Below are 17,874 nucleotides of genomic sequence, written 5' to 3'. Positions count from 1 at the left end.
TTCTCAATACAACTGTATTATTTGACTTTTGCACATGGTTATCTGTTGGTGTAACAACCTAACTGCAACCAATGGCTTGCTCTCTCCCTCTCTCTCTCAAATACAGGTTAAAATTTAGTTCTGGTAAGTCACATGATACAAGAATATACATATATGGTAAACATGATGATCTGACTTATCCAAACAGAGTACAGTATTAGAATGAGGATGCCACAGCTTGCAACATACTGAAGAAGACCTTGAAGGCCCTACAAGACATATGAATCAAGAAAGCCCCCTTCACTGCCTACAAGGAGCATCTATATTGTCCGACAGACAGCATGGTGATGGGACCCTCACTACAGGTTTTATCTGCTAAGTTGTATATGGACATTGTCAAGGAGAGGGTCTCCAGCAGAGCCCCTCCCCCACCTAATACCATTAGCATTATGCAGACTTAGAAACCGTATATAGATCTTCTGAGGACGGCTCTGGATTCCAGTTTACCTATTAGTGAAGTACAGCTGATGTCCTCCCTTTTCTGGATATCTGGATACAGCAGACTCTGGTGGAAAATGCCACTATATTTTACAAGAAACTAGAGAACCTGGGTCTTTATCCTGAAAAACTCAGTGAGTGCCCAGACCAATATAAGCAGTCTGTGATGGAAACCTTTGTCTTTTGAACAAAACTCACTAATCTATAATGGAAGGTCACCACCACCACCACCTAGATCAAGATTCCACCAAAGTTATTCACTGATAATGGCTTTTTAAGAAAATCGTTGACCAATATACCAGAACTACCTTTATTAAGTGCAAACCAATAAAAGGCCAACAATGAAGACAAGAAAACTGCACTATCAAGATCTACAACTGAAGCTAAAAGAAACAAATATACCAAGACTTAAAGACCATGAAGATTACAAAAGGAAATATCACTTCAAGAATTCTGACATGAGAGAATACCGTTAAAAGTTTCCCTTAAATTGAACCTTCCAAGTCTCAAAATCTCAATACAGTATAAGCAGCGGCTTATCCAGAAAATATTTGTCTTGGCATTCCGTCTGTATAAGAGAATTGCATGAGTTACTCAGCACCTGGCCTCTGGCCTAAATTCCATATTCCATTCCACTCTGTATAGGAATTATTAAATTATGACCTACACCATAAACAGTGTCAGTGCATCTTGTTGTTCGTATTACAGTACTTCATCATAAATGTCCAGCCTCCAGGTCGTCCAGATGATTCTTTGGACCCCTTCTCCATTCCCCCTCTTTTTCAATATGGCAAGGAGTGACAAACTTCAGTCTTTCTTATGTCCTGTCTTCAATCTAAAAAGGTACATCTTTACTATCAGTTCTTTTAAACTCCTTTTAAACTCCACTGCCAACAATGAATTCATTAACAACTCAAATCATCACACTGTTCCTGTAAGCATTACAACCTTCTAACTGACAAGCTATTAAGTATTCCCTTTTTTTCAGTTCAAGGAGAGCATTTTGCTCTCACTAAAATTAATTTTCATGAAGTTAAAAAATTGATGATCAATTACTTTATTTATAATTTTTATGACTTCATTTTCAGTTTCTAAGTTTTTATTCTTCTGAATTTTTTCTTTCAACTTCTTTTTATTTCTCACTACTAAATCAGTTCTTGCTAGTCTATGTCGTTTCGTTTGAAGCATGCTTGCCTAACCTGATACAATAGTGCAATCCTTTGCTTCAGCACTTGTCATCAGGATATAATTATTTTTATTTTTCCATTCATATATGCTATCAACTTTGCTCTGGGCTTCTTAAACACATTTTGTCACATTAATCCTTGAACCTGTAATTGCTGCTGATATTCTTAAGTTGAAGGAAGACTACAAGACTACTTTAAAGCACCATGCACTTGAGCCTTGTTTTTCTGAAATGCAGTATAGCATTGGTGTTTTATGTACATACTTTATTTATGTATATGTTGATGAGTCAAGTTACTCTCTTTCCTATCCGAAGCAATAATGTAGGCAACATTAACCTTGCAGTTATTTTACACCACACACAACAAACATAATTCTTTAAGTTAGCATGGTCATCTTTTTTGCTAAATATTTACATGGAAACCAACTACCACCCAAAGCATAAAAGTTGTCTTAAAGCACTAGTTTTTATATACAAAGTAAAATGTTTCAATCTGGAAAAAATAACTAGTTGGCTGACAATGGAATCTCTAAAGTTTGTCATCAACAGTAATTCAGACTAAGAATTCTGTATTAAATAACGAACTTACAGTATTCAAGAGGGAACAACAGACTGCTTATAAAACACTTGTAATGATAAACTGTAATTCCAAAGCAACAAAACACAACAATGATAATCACTGCCCTGGTACAGTAATCATAATACTCTATTAAGTCATGCAATACAAACCTTGCTGTTCCTGAGCAAAGCCCTTGCCATACATAAAAGCTGCCTTTCACCCACAGAAAAATTTTCTCCATTTTCAATTACAGGTGCATTCAGTTTTAAATCCAAGTTTGAAATCCGTTCCTTCATGTGAGTTTGTTCCAGTGCTGACCAAATTTTTTCATCTGAGTGATTGTCAAAGGGATCAAGATTATACCTGTAAACAAAGTATATATATTAAACACACACACACACACACACACACACATATATATATATATATATATATATATATATATATATATATATATATATATATATATATATATATATATATATATATATATATATATGACCCATATAAAAAAGGATCCTTCCTTGACATTGATGTTAAAATTATTAATAATAAGCTTCTAAATAAAGTTTATTATAAAAGAAGAGATTTGAGTGTTCAAATACTAAGAATGCCTACGTTTTACTTGAATATACCCTTTAATTTGACTTACTGAGAAATACACAGTTTTCAAGATTTTCAAATTTGTTTGAACAGCAAATATTTTATCTACAAATGTCAGTTACTTGTTAATAAATGAGTAAATAATAAATTTCCATCAGGGATCATTAAAAACTAATCAACTCTGAATATCAGACACTTGTACTGTCAGAAAATGTAGTTTTAATGTGAAATTAAAATGTCTGATTAATGTTTCCAATATAGAGTAAAGTATAATGAATTGCCTTGAATTTATATATGTATATATACTGCATGTAATTATTTTTATTCACAGCTTGTATCATGAAGAACCATCTGGTGAGAATCATCGGCTCGGAGTTACGAAGAAAACCGAGTGTCCTGCTTGAGCCGTACTCCCAGCCAAAGCCAAACGCTCGAGACAAGTATCCTCCTAGTCTTGGATTTCTGGAGAAACCAAAGAACTTGGAAGGAGCTACCGAGTCACGTACAGGACGAACATCAGTTGCTCCCTCCACCCGAGTGTCCATATAAACACGGGCGGAGGAGATACTAGTTCGGGGACACAGGTTACCTCTTCAACTTGCCGTATACCAGGAAACCATGCACCTGGTGCTCTGTGTAGAAAGGTCTTGGAGAGAGACCCACGACACGAAGAAACCCCAGTCCGCAGACAAGGGAGAGCACTGATTGAAGAAGGCAAAGATGACGATGGTAAAAGGATTCTCTTCTTTGACTTCTACAGCAACTGGACGGCCTCACCACAGTACACGTACGTGTGAAGAAACAGCAAAGAATTCCTAAAAACACCCCATGTCATACTTCTCTTGAAAGGTCGATTTGATTGATAGAAACTATGTCGGAGGAACTGGTTGATGATGTCATATGAACTAGCCATGATGTCACAATCCAATCCGTGACATCACAGGAGCAGACAACTCTTACCAAAGCAGAAATTACTGTGTAAGAGCAGGTATGATCATATATTCTAATAAAATTGTGTGATAATATAAGTTTATTTCATATATATGACACAAGGGCAACCAAAGAGAAGGGCACTGGATGACTAAACATCGGAAGGGAGACGAGAAGCCACAGAAGCAGACGAAGGCTACATAAGAGAAGCAGTCTGTCTAAGATTGGTACTCCTGAATGATGAAGTAAACTGCGCATCTGAGCCTGGAAAAGAGTAAAATGGTATTACCCCCACCATCCCAGGAGGGGAATGACCCCTAGAAGTCACCACGTGGATGGGACTCCCAGGCTCTGAAAGGAACACACTGCCAACAGATCTGATTTGGTTCCAAGCTTCCACCACAGATGTAACGAGTTGGCCAAGGTACACCAATATGTGAAGTGGCAACACTGGGAAAGCAAAGAGAATTTAGAGGGGCTCCCAGGACCTGAACAGAACATGCCGCTGTCAGACTTCAAGGCGAGCAGCAGGGCTGACAACTGTCGTGCAAGAAGAAAACAGGGAAGTCCAGGGGCAAAACAAGTTCTGAAATGTAGGGTCTGAAAAGAAACAAATAACATGCCTTCCCCCTAAGGAAGGAATAAACCTCCCACCCTGAGAGAAAGGAAAAGAAATAAATCTGTATCTGAGGGAAGGGAGTGAGTCATACGACTCACACCTACCCCTACAAGACGAGAAAGAGACAAGACGGTAAATTCTAACTGGTCCTGAGCATGTAGTCGGGATCAACACAACCATAGGACTTGCGTCATTAACATTCTTGTTGAGGGAGTGGAGGAAAACTTGCTACGTTAAGTAAGACGAATCCTCGCATGAAACCCTCAGCTGCAACGGGAACCCTTATTGTCTCAATCTACACAACATCTGAAAGACTAATACATAACCACAATCCCAGAAATTGTGTAGTTTGAATCAAAACATTTTGTGCCTAAAAAAGAAAATAATTAAACACACACCTAGACGAAGGTATCTGAGAAACAACAACGATATAAAGGGAGAAGAACTCCTCACCTAAGCCTACTACGCAATGTGAGTAAGTAAATATATCATCAAAGACATAGAAATAAAACATGTTGAAATGTTTTGATATATCAAAATACACAAATGTTTCAGTATATCCAAATCAATATTTCAAATTACAAATGTAAAACATACAACATGAGGAAAAAGGCCGAATGGTAGGACACAGAAGAAAAGCACGTCTTGTCAAGAATGAGGCCAAAAGTAAACTGAAGAGATTGAATGCATACTGGTTGGGTGGGCTATACTTCCACCCCAACCATAGGTGATTATTACCATAAAATTGCCTTGCAAAAGCTTAACAGCTGGGCTTTCCAGCTTCACCAAAAGTTATCCATATGCAAAGACCAAAGATTTGTATTCGTGTGGGAACAAATATAAACTATGTGTAGTCTCACCTGACTGTGCCAATAAACAATACTGGATCTTGTGGAATGATGGACAACCGTGACCGAAGATCTTCTAAGCCCAGAGTTGAAATGTTGATGCCGTCAATACGTATACTACCACCAGTCAGCTCCACTAACCGAAACAACACAACTCCCAGCGATGATTTTCCAGACCCTGTCCTTCCAACAACGCCTACCATGCAAATTTTAAAAGAATATACTGTCCTAGCTAGAAAACCTCAATTTATGTAGAAACAAAATAATCAAATAACCTTAAAACATGACAAAATGGGAGACATTTTTATCCATATGATGGCACAGCAGAGCTCTCAGGAATCTACAACATACCCCATCATAGGTTCCTCATAAGTATATATTTTACAAAGGAGGATGACATATGGAAAAATAAACAATGATTTGTAGGAACAAAATAATGTACTGAGAATTTTTCAAAAATGAACCTTAAAAACTGGAATCTTGAATCTAAGTCACAATTGAACTAGCAATGACTGGCAATAAAAAGCAAATGGTAAATTGCCTGCATCTACAATTTTAGGCCACAAACTGGATACAGCAACGGCTTGTCTAGCTCTCCATCAACAAATTCTCAAGAGGGAGGGAAAAAGGAAACTCTCACACCTTATGCCTGGAACCAATGGATTTTGCATCTTAGCCACAAATTCTGGGATGAAAGAGAACAAGAGAGACCTCCACCTTTCTGAGTGCCCCATGAGGTATGACAAACAATGTAGTAACTCTTCTATTCTTTTGGCCAAGGTAAGGGGTAGAAGGAAGACCTTTTTGAGGGTAAGATCCCTGTCCAATAACTGAACTGGCTTTGTATGGGACTGTCCTGAGGTTTTGGAGTACTATAAGATCCCTGTCCAATAACTGAACTGGCTTTGTATGGAACTGTCCTGAGGTTTTGGAGTACTAATGTCATGTCCCATTCAGGAGGCCTGACCTCCAGAGGAGGACATTACTCTTTGAAACTATTCATAAGCATCACTACTTCCAGGGAGGTGGACAGGTCTGCTCCTAGTAGGCAGAACACTTGAGCAAGCACTTCTCAGTACCCTTCAACAGCCAAGGCAGACAGGCCCTTGTTTTGATGTAGGAGACTAAGAAGTCTGCTAATGCCTGAAGAGAGGCATTGACTAGAGAAAAATCCCTTCTATAACACCAGTAAAAAGATGGCCCACTTTTGGTACACATTTGCTGAGGAGGGGGCAGAGGGTACTGTTCTGCAAGAAAAGCCTCCCATGCAGATGTTGGATAACCTCCACCCGTGAAGATGTAGTGACTGCATCACTCAGTAATACCTGTGACAGAAAAGTGGGCCACAGGGGCAGGGCTCTTGGGACACCTATCAAGAGGTAAGTGTACCATGCAGCAAGTGGCCAGAGAAGCTACCAGTGTCATGCAGATGTCTGGGGTTACGAATACTGTTGAGTATCCAGCAGAGAAGACTGAACAGGAGAAAGACATAGATATAAATGTCCATGTTGCCCCATGGGTGTTGAAATGCATCTTGCATCGCTGTCCATGGGTCTGGGATGGGGGAACATTAGATGTGAAGCTTCTGATTCAGTCTGGTGGCATACAGATCAATCATCAGCTCTCCTCACAGATCAAACAGTCTCCCAGCTATTGCTCATTGTAGGGACCATTTGATCCTGATGAACTGGTTCCAACAGCTCAATTGATCTACCTACACTATTTTACTTGGCTGGGATGTACCTAGCTTTCAGTTTGATCTTGTGCAACAATGCCCAATTATACCCAATCATACATCTGGATGGCCAGTTGGCACAATGAGGGGGAGACCATGCTCCCTTGTTTGTTGATGTGGGCAACTACAGTTGTGTTGCTGCTCATGATAACCACTGAATGGCCCTCTGGACATTCATGGAAAGTCTGAGGTGCCAGCCATGATGCTGTCTTCTCTAGCATATTGATGTGCACCTTCTTCATGTTCAAGGATCAAGTCCCCAGAGCAAACTCTTCTCCCAGATGAGCTCCCCAACCTCTGTGGGACATGTCTGAAAACAGAAGTAACTTCGGGGGGAACTCACTGAGAGACTTATTGATGCTAATGATGGTCCAAAACCCAGCACTCTAGGTCTTTCTGAGGTTCGTTGTAGAGGGGGACCAGACAATGAAGGAAAGGACCAGTTTCAACTGCGACTGGAGTGCATGAACATGACTTCTCCCATACTTGCCACTGATGAGTTGGTTGTTCCTCTTTCTCCAGGAAGCACCAGGGGACTTCCCTCAGGCTGAGGACGCTGACAAAGCCTTCACCACCTTGGTATCCAGGATTATCCCAAGATATTAGATCCTCTTCTTGAGAAATATGACGATCCCCATACTCTAGCAAGGGGACAGCAGACGATGGCTATCCTGTGGAAGCTTTTCTGACATAGTGAGGATGAGTTAGTTATCCAAATAGCATTTCAGGCAGATTCCCCTGGTGAACACCTGAAGGGCTGTCACAAGCTGAAGGAGAGGGCCTTGAACTGAAAAACTTTTCCTTGGCACATGTAACAAAGACATTTTCTTGAGTTGCAGTGAAGGAGGTCTGAAAAATTTTTTCAGTAACTCTGAGATTGTTTTGCTTTTTTGGTGGGCAATATTTGTTGCAACTGGGAAGTAATCACTAGGGTACGATCATCTACCACCTTTTAGGTGACAGCTCTCAGATAGTGTCTGAAGATTTCTATCTGTAGACTTCTTTTACTTAATGGAGACACCTTAGGTCCTCTGCCTAAAGACTGGACTATTTGTCTATTAGTTTCAAAGATGTTATCATCTAATTTTAATATTAAATATGTATCCAAAGATGCTGTTTCACTTACTCCAGGAATAATCACATCTTTTGAAAACTTTTCTGCTTTTCTATTTAAACTCCTTTCTTCCTTAGTTCAGGCTCTGAGGTTTATGGGTCAGGAGGAAGATAAGGGGCCATTGTTGCCAAGAGTGGCCTGTGCCATTATTATTAATTATTATTATTATTATTATTGTACTGCCCTAGAAGTCATCCATCAACAGCTCTGAGGTAATGTCATGGAGCCCTGAGATACTTGGGTCGGTATCAGAAGTATCCATATTAAGTGATTATCTAGGGAAAAGTAAGCCTTGGAAACCGTAAAATGAAGCCACAATATTTTCATGATATTCACTTCTCTGCCAATGGCACTAGTAAGAGCTGATTCCCAAATGTTCACTCCCTACCCTACTTCAAAAGGATGGCACTAAAATGTTTAGGGTAGCTGAAGTGTATACTTGATGGGAATGAGAGAATTACAGGAATACAAACATCCCCACTCTAACCATCTTGGCAGGAAAACCATACAAAATTCCAAGAATCCTACTCCCAGAACCAAACTACGCCTGGAATCTTCAGGCCAGTTCTATGGAGTAATTCTGCCCTTGAGGTATCAATACGACCTTCATGATGGTAACTCTTAGGTCCAAACATTATTGGGTGGTTGACAAAATCACCACAGCTCGCACTATTGGCCCTGAAAATGAATGCCAATTCTAGCAAATAGTACCTCTTCTCAATAATCAAGTAGTGAAAAGGTGATAGAGAGGTTCAAAAGAAAGAGGGAATGAAACTAATTGAAAACATGAAAAGATTTACAGATGGAACAGGAGGAAAGTCTAGCAGCTGCACTATGAAATAATTGTTAGGAGAGGGTGGACAATAAGATGGAAGAAAGAGAACACAAACATGTGAAGTGAAAGAAATGAAAGAGGTTACACTAGGGATCTGAGGAACACTGCAAAGATCCTTATGTAATGCCTGCAGTGCATCACATGAAAAGCACTAACTGACGCACCAATCATCCAGTTACCACAGAAGGCAGATGTCCTTCAATTGGGCCCAAACAGAGAATAAGTGAACACCCATGTGAATATATGAGGATGAATGGATGGATGGATGTATGTATGATATTTAGGGCAAAAGCCCAGGCACTGGGGCCAAGAAGGTCATTCAGCGCCGTAATGAAGAGAAAATAAATTATGTTATGAATGGCCGTAATGAAGAGAAAATAAATTATGTTAAAGTTATGAATTCATGAAGGAAATGATTAATACGAAGGGGGGGTGGTGAGAAGGGGTGAAAATTAAAATGTCAAAAATGACGGATATTGGTTTCTAATCCATAGTTTTTGAGGTCGCTGAAATTAATAGTGACACTCCCGATGCCCTTTAAGTCCAAGTTCAGCCCAATAGGAATGGGGGGTGAGAAAGGGTGAAATATAAAATGCCAAAAATGTTGAGCAGTGTCATTCAGTTTTCCTGGGCAGTGCCGGGCTGGTCAGCTAGTAATAATAATAATAATGAAAAATCCACAACTATATAAATTGTATTAATAAGCAAAAGACAGCCATGTCCCTATGAATGTTTCTGACTACAGCACCTATGCAGCACAGGCATTTGCAGTATTGCAAGTTCAAAAGATCAATGAGGTTGGTGCAACTGCCGGTTGAATACAGAATCACTAAACAACAACCAAACCAGTACTTCTGTGATGGGTTGTTATCTTCTCCCCCACCCCCCGTTTTAAAACTCTTCTTAGGAAAACTGCCCTCTTGCTTTGTATTTTAATGTAAACACTGAGGAGCAGCACCATTCAGGTGTTCTAAGGCCTTTGTTTTTATCTTCTGCATACTAAAACTATTTATATAATATTGGATTTTTAACAGTTTACCACAATATTGTGAATTTCTTGTGAATAATAATAATAATAATAATAATAATAATAATAATAATAATAATAATAATAATAATAATAAGACAGGGTTGCAAGTACATTTGCTTAGATAAGAAGCTCATCATGCTTACATAAAGTGCTATACTTTATCTAATCTTCTATTTTTATCACTGGATTTTTAGTTTAAATTGTTGAATAATATTTACTATGCAGTTGCCTACTAATCATCTGTACATTGTAACACTGAGTAAAATAATAAAACAGGTTGTTTAATGTGGTGATTCAACTTCATAATTTTGCTCACTTCGGTTCTACTTAATAATATACGGGAATATTTAAGGAAAAATGTATTCTCAGGGCTACATGTGAAATAATGATGTCAAATGCTTTAATCTTCGTACTCTATGGATATTACTGACTCAAGAATATGGTAGAATGGACCTCAGCAAGGTTATGGCAAAGTCTTGCTACATTACTATGGTCATGCACATTATTAAATATTTTCCATCTACCACACCTCAGGGATATTAGATTGGATATGAAGAGTTTTTAACATTCCACAACATCATTATTATTTCCTTATGTTATACACTATTTTAATTATAAACTGCACAAAACTGCAAATAAATTTGCTTAACTTCTTACACAGAAAACAGTTATGCATCCTTAATCTAATTTTCAATGATTTCAATAACTCTGGAAATTGAGAAAAATTATAAACTTGTCAAAAGAACTCATACCAAATACAGTACATGAAAAAATGTAAAAGACTACTGAGTATACCCCTGAAATTTTTCTATTAATGTAACTACCATCATCCCCAAAAACTCTCTACAAACTATTAAATTGCAAATGAAAATAATTACTGGATTAAAATTAGAACCTTTAATATCATTACCACTGACATCTGTTCTTACCTATATTTTCCATAGAGTCAATATCAAAAGTAACATCATGCAAGACAAGAGGTGTTTCTGGCCTGTATTTCATTTGTACCTTGCGGAAACTTACACGTCCATACTTTGGCCAAGCTTCATCTGGTTGCTTTGATTCTATGATGGATGGAGCTTCAGATACTAACCCCTGCAAACATTTAAGAGTAAAAATAATGATAGAACAAAAACAAAATTCAGATTATTAACATACAATTCTCTCTCTCTCTCTCTCTCATACCAATGAGTAAATTCAATAAATAAATAATGGATATTAATTATTTTTTCTTTGCAGTTTTGACTTCTGTTACAGGTAAGTCGTATCACATATGATAAGAAAAGAGAAACATAATTAAATACAATATATGAGAGAGAATTTTGAGGGGAGAAATTAATGTTATATGTTGAAGTTGTAATCTACAAACACTAACAAAATAAAAAAAATTGTTGTACAATATTTTCATAACTACACTGTGGTCAGGAATTTTTAGATTTTACTTGAATTTTCAGACTTCATGGTTCAAAAGAACTTTAAGGATAACTGGAATTGTGTGTGGTTGTATAAAATACCAGGTATGTCAAAGACAATGTCAAAAGAAAAAGCTAATACTGTAATCAGAGATGCAAGTGACTGGAGCTCTACCAAAGAAAAGGCAGAGTTTGAAATATGGTTCATTTATGAGGTATACATCTCATCTAATGGTTTACGGATTACTCAAAAGATCTCATCAACAAAATTAAAACTGCGACACATGTACAGCATATTCCTTCATAGAACTAACCTTTGCATAATTGCTGATCCTTTGAACAGAAGTAAATCTTGCTTCAGTTTCTGTACTAAGCCTAACAGTAAACTGGAAAATACCACTCAACTGTGCTGCATAAGCAAGGGCCAAACCAGCAAAAGCTGCATCAACATGACCACGTAACAAAAGAGAAAGAAATGCTGTACAAGCAGTAACTAACACTGAAAAAGAGAGAGAAAAAAAGCTCTAAGGTTCATCATTCTAGGCAAAGGATGAATAACTTCTAATATGAGGAATAATTTTTAAAATCAAATTCTGATCCATATATATAAATCACTTTTACTGGAGCCTATTGGTTCAGTACAAAGGGGACATACAGTTAATCATTCACTAAAATGTTCTTATTTCAACTAGCATAATTGAGACAGGGTGAAAAATCTCAAACCTTATAGGGAGAACTTCAAAACCTCTAACACCATTACTAAGAAGTTTCTCTCTGACATTAACGTCTGCACATAACAGGAGGGAGGAGGGAGGACCCTACCATAAGGTAATGATTTATGCCTAATAAACCCAAAATAAATTTGTTTCATCACAAACCCTTAACTTAATGTAGCCTATTTGTGCTGTTCATATGAATCTCAAACATGTCATTTCAATTGTTAAAGAAAAGATATGATGACTGGCTGGCTCAGATGGGGTGGCTCCTAATTCCCTTTGATTCCTGGTAGTTAATTCAGTTAACTGAATTAACTACCTCTGAATTACTGTGTGTGTTTTTGCCAATTGACTAACTGCTCAAGAGTGTCCCAGACTTACGGAACTACTACTACACCCAAGATAACTGTGTATAATTTCCAATTTTTTACTTTTTATCTCATTTATTTTTACTGTTTCTTATTTTTCTTGGGCTGGTGATAACATGAATTACCCCGACAAGTTTTTCACTAAAACCTGTTTTCTTTCATGAACAGCAACCCAGTTCACCTCATTGAAATACATATTATTTTAGAAGATTTACAAGTTCTGCAGCTCTTCAGTCTTTTTTTTTATTTCTAAATATTTTTTTATGATTTTACCTCTCTTACTGTTTGATGGAGAAGTTTTGTCTAACTAGTATGAGCTGTTAGCCAGACAGTCTTTTGGTTTCAAGTTGAAGACTAATAATTTTCTTTTAACTGATATCATATATGGCTTCATTTATTATTTTACTTCCCATATTTACTCGTGAAGTGTGAATTACTTTAGCGGTCAACATTAAGTTCCTTCCCTTGCTCAATTTCCCTGGGTTAAGTAGCTTATTAGCTTCCTGTGTTGCCTCTAAACATAGTGTCTATACTGATCAGTGAGTGCCACATACAGTATGTGAGACTTTACATGAACTGGTAGGTCTTTTATCATTTTACATACTTTCACGAATAAGACCTTATATCTTTACACTTAAATATTTTATTTAGTTCATCACTCAATTAAGCTTGTCAGAGCTTAATAGTTGTCTATATAGTACTGTGATTTTTATTTTTACAATGTGGGCAGAAGTTTCTTAAGCGTTTTTGTCTTCATTTTTTCACTCTGTAGCTACAACTGTATCAAAGTACCACATATGCAATGCTTTTATTTATGTCTAGACTTCAAAGAATGAATGTGGTAAATAACTTTGCTAGAGGATTTTTATTTTCTAAAGTTATCTATCTTGGCCAGGGTTGTTCTCAATCCACAGGAATATTACTTTGGCAAAGGAGATTTTCAATTCTCCCACGACATAACAGGAATTCATACATAAGTTTGGTCCGATGTTAAGCACTCATTTATTATAATATTCATACGTTTTGATCCTTAGAAACTGTGACCCACTGTAGTATAAATATAATTCTAGTGTGTATATAATTAAAAAATAATTCTGAAATTTGAATCTCACACCTCAATTCTGAAACTGTGTAAGTATTCTGTAACAGTGTTGTGGAAAGATTCCTCAATGACTGTAGACTGAATAGATGTCATTCAAGTAAAAATACAATCAAAAGGAAGGTTTGTTATCATTGGTTCTAAGTTTCAAAAATAGTTCAATATAATGGTGCTTTTTCAAGTGTCTACTGTAAGGAAAAACTACATTTATGGAAGAGGGCGAGCCGAGTTATTTTATCAATGTGGACATTTATTGCATCAACATTGTCTATTTTTAAGCCATCACACAACTTTCAACGTATATTACACACTTATTTACCTATAGTCTAGCAACCTCTTTTATCTACATCTAAGCAAATGCTACTATTTTTCTTACTGCCATCTCTACCATACATTGGTCCCCATCCAGCATGTCTCAAAGATAACACATTTTTCTATCTCATTAAGCCCTGCCCTTCCACCATACCATGGTGATCAACCTTTCACATTTCTCCATTTATTCTTATACATTTTGGGCACTAAAAATCTCTTTTTAAGCATGTAAAGCATCTCTTGTGGCACTAACTGTTACTGTATAGTCAAGACAAACTACTGAGTTCAACCCCACACCATCTACACAGCCCTTTTTCCAAGAGCACTTTTTTGAACAGAACGGATATGAACACCTCAGGCCTAAACAAACACAGTAAATGACCATTGAAAGCAACTTGATCATCATGAACTAAAGGTTTAAATTGATTAGGTAGGTGGTTGGAGAGTCTCCAGATTGAACTCAAATGATGAGGATATCTAAACAGTGAAAAGAACAATTTGTTTAAATACTAAACAGTTTACTCCTTTGTACCTAAGTGTTAGGCTCTAAAAGCTATGGTTTGTACTACATGTGAAGACTGTTTTGCAACTAATACTCAGTGAAATGCCATTAAGAACAACATTCAGTAAAAATGTGCATCTTAAATAAAGTATTAAACACTGCAAAGACTGCCATTCAACTTACATGCCAAAATGTCAAGTCGAATAGCTAACCATCGCATGGCACAATTGAAGAGGAAGAACACACACGAATTTTCATCAAATAATAGCATAAACCTGAAATACAAGCTTTAATTGGTATCTTATCCAAGCTAGCCCTACAATGTATACAAACTTGGCCAAGACAAAAATTTTATCGAGTTTTGTCATAAAAGAGTTTCAAAAGAATGATGTAAAAACTATTCTTATGAAGTAAATCAATACCAAATGGACAGTGTCTTTTCATTTATTTATCCACTTCTGAAAATGGTGGGCAAATCTAAAGATTTTTAAATTACATTAATTTCTTTATATGAAATGGATGTGACTCATGCATTTACAACCGATGGGACTGCATGAATTAATTCAGCTGCTACGTATGCATATAACAAGTTCACTATACGAGAACAGAACAAGCATAAAAATAAAAGACTTTTTTAAATAGTAATGAACAAAGCTTTAATTAGATACTTACATAACTATGTATAATGACATGAAATGGATGACTCATGCATTTACAACTTATAGGAACTGCATGAATCAATTCCACTGCTAAATACACATATAATGAGCTTGTTACATGAAAACTGAATAAATACGAAAAGAAAAATCTTAAATAAAATAAAAACTAAATTCATTACTTTGCGACAAACTAAATTATAACGACCAAAGCTTTAATAAATTACTTACAAAATATGCTTTGCATAACTGTGTTTAGTACAATAAGAAATCTACGAACACATGAGAAAAGAACAGATCCCAAAAATAATACTCTTTCAGATTACACAACTTATTTGCAAAACAAAAATGTAAAAGATAACTTCATACATCTTAAATACAGAAATGACATTGATACATTTCAAATACAAAAATGATATTAGAATAAACAGATGATGGGTTGTTTTGGTACATGTGAGACCCTGAACAAGGTAAGTAGCTCTGTAGTAAAATATCGATCAGTCTTCCGATAGGAAACCAATTATTTCCCAGGAAATAATTTCCTTAACAGAGAGCATCAAATATCTTTTCACCTGAGTAAATCATCAGATTATGCCAGAAGCCCTGGGATTGCTGAAGTACCTCAGAGATGGATGACTAATCAAACATTTGGGTACTAACACAATTCTATGGTATGTCTAAATTGTTAATCCTCTTAAACCAAATGGAAGTTAAATATATGGCATAATTTTTCATACAAGAAAAATGGCAACTAGAATTAACATAAACAGATCATAGGGGTTATTTGTGTTCTTTTATCAGACAATGACAATGTGAGAAAACTGTTTTTGTATAAGTTTGTTTCTTACAAACTAGTTAATCATGGATAAGCCCAACACTGCAGTCACAAGCTTTTCACGATCACCTATCTTGCCTGTCACAATGGCAAAGAACAGCAATCTCACCAGATATGCACCCTCTTGAGCTTTAGTTAGGTGATTCATGGGGTATGATTGTGTTCACGTGAAAAAGCTTTTGTTATGAAACCACTGTTTGTTTCATGACAGCCCCATTAGTCATTTACCTGTCTGAATTGCTAGTTTGGGAGAAGGCCGAGATACTGAAAGTCCCAAACTATTTCCAATGGACTTTTTGGGAACTGTAAGGATTTAGAAATCAAGTGTCTAGTAGTTTACAGATTAACAAAAGGTGTAGTCAAATACTTATGGAATGTTAACACGCCACCTGTATCAGATAAGAGTCTGTCCAAATTAGAAAAGTGCAATGCTTACTTTCCACATGAAACAACATAGCCAAAATCTCCATGTACTGTTTCTTGGCAGTACATAACAAATATGACACATGAAGATAAGAATGTGGAGTTTAAAACCCCTTCTCCAGCAGGTAAGATGGTCTGTCATAACTATGCATGAGCAAGCACAAATTCAACAATCTGTAAAAATTATGAGGTATATAAAGTGTATAAAGCATGACTTGCACTTGATACTGTTTTGCACCATTAACCAGCACGTCAATGAACATATCAAGAAATCACTTTATGTAGTTAGGATAAATTCATTATCATTATCTAAGAGTTTATGCTGCATGAAGGTGTTATGCCTAAAGTAATTGGTTTTCCATAGCTAAAGCTTGATAGTCCTCCTGGCCAGAGAAGTGAGAACAGTTCTGATCCTTGATGGTGATGTTATGGATGGAAAAGTGATGTGTGTTGTAAAAGGATCCCTAGTACCAACTTTCTGGATCATCATGTGATGACCACAGTGGCTTGTAAGATTTCCTGGAGACAATGCAAGTCTAACTGATCTGGCTATACAAGGTAAACTCTTGAGGAAAAAAAATGGCACTGACACAAAAAACCCTATTCTACTTCATAAATAACTGGATTGGCTCTACCTGATATGATGGAGGCCGCACACTGTGATATTGCAAAATCTCCACTTTGCTGGATAACCTGTGAGAAAAGACTAAAATGCACATATGGGTGACATCATACTCCTTACCTTTGCTTACCTGTATCAAACCTCAGCCTAACCTTGCAATTTACTTAGCATATCCTATAAATGTAAACAATACAAAACTCGCTACATTTCATATGCCTTAATATAGTGAAAGTCTATGTGATAAGTTTATAGGCTACGACAAGAGGTTTCATAGCCCAGGCTGTCTTGCCTTGTCTAGACAGAATTGGAGAAATACAGTATGAGAACATTTTAAAACAAATACAAATGATAGGCTACTATCATGTAAAAGGCAATAAAAATAAACAACAGTAAACAATTCATTCAATTTCATTTGCCTTAAATACTTTGTAGTCAGGCAGCACAAACCTGTACAACTTGGTTATCAAAAATATCAAAGAAAGGAATTAGCAAGGATACATTCAAAGCTTAACTAAAATGTAACATTTAAATATAAATGAATGTGGTGTCTTTTACATGGTAATAAAATTTTTTTAACACATACTACATTATTCTGTGCAGTGCTCACAGGAACCAACAGTTTGACACTGAAGCACAAGGGGCATGACTACTGTGTCTCTAGCCCCCAAACATGAACTAACATGACTAAAATTTTCCTCCTCTCACTTCAGAGCTTTCTAGGCCCCATCGATGCAAGTTACAAATCACATTGTAGTCGGTCACCCAAAAGGGGGCCTTTCTTTCATGTGGCACAAATCATTAGACAATATGGTGAATGTGATGACCTATAGGAATGCTAGATTGCTGGGGGCTTCAAGTGATAGTAGGGGACTCTAAGATCCTAATAATTAATGTTTATATGCCCTTGGATAAGAACAATAATTTTGATCAACACTGCATGACCCTAGGTGAGTTACACAGCATTATTCATGATTCTACCGCTGATCATATTTG

General features: G+C 36.7%; 1 protein-coding gene across 10 annotated transcripts in view; it reads right to left on the bottom strand.

Annotated features, from left to right (window-relative positions):
- LOC136828667 (ATP-binding cassette sub-family C member 5-like) overlaps nt 1-17,874 on the bottom strand; it is a 323,720-nt gene that overhangs the window by 14,590 nt on the left and 291,256 nt on the right. For all 10 annotated transcript variants that reach the window (XM_067086736.1, XM_067086729.1, XM_067086727.1 and 7 more), the window contains 5 exons: nt 14,529-14,620; nt 11,663-11,847; nt 10,866-11,031; nt 5,235-5,418; nt 2,393-2,585 (listed from right to left, as the gene is read on the bottom strand). In XM_067086736.1, the coding sequence (XP_066942837.1) occupies nt 2,393-2,585; nt 5,235-5,418; nt 10,866-11,031; nt 11,663-11,847; nt 14,529-14,620 (820 nt within the window). The remainder of the gene's footprint in view (nt 1-2,392; nt 2,586-5,234; nt 5,419-10,865; nt 11,032-11,662; nt 11,848-14,528; nt 14,621-17,874) is intronic.

The sequence above is a fragment of the Macrobrachium rosenbergii genome, chromosome 43 (genome assembly GCF_040412425.1).
Source record: "Macrobrachium rosenbergii isolate ZJJX-2024 chromosome 43, ASM4041242v1, whole genome shotgun sequence".
NCBI lineage: Eukaryota > Metazoa > Arthropoda > Malacostraca > Decapoda > Palaemonidae > Macrobrachium > Macrobrachium rosenbergii.
Note: the sequence above shows the minus strand (reverse complement) of the source record. Positions and strands in the feature narration are given on the sequence as shown.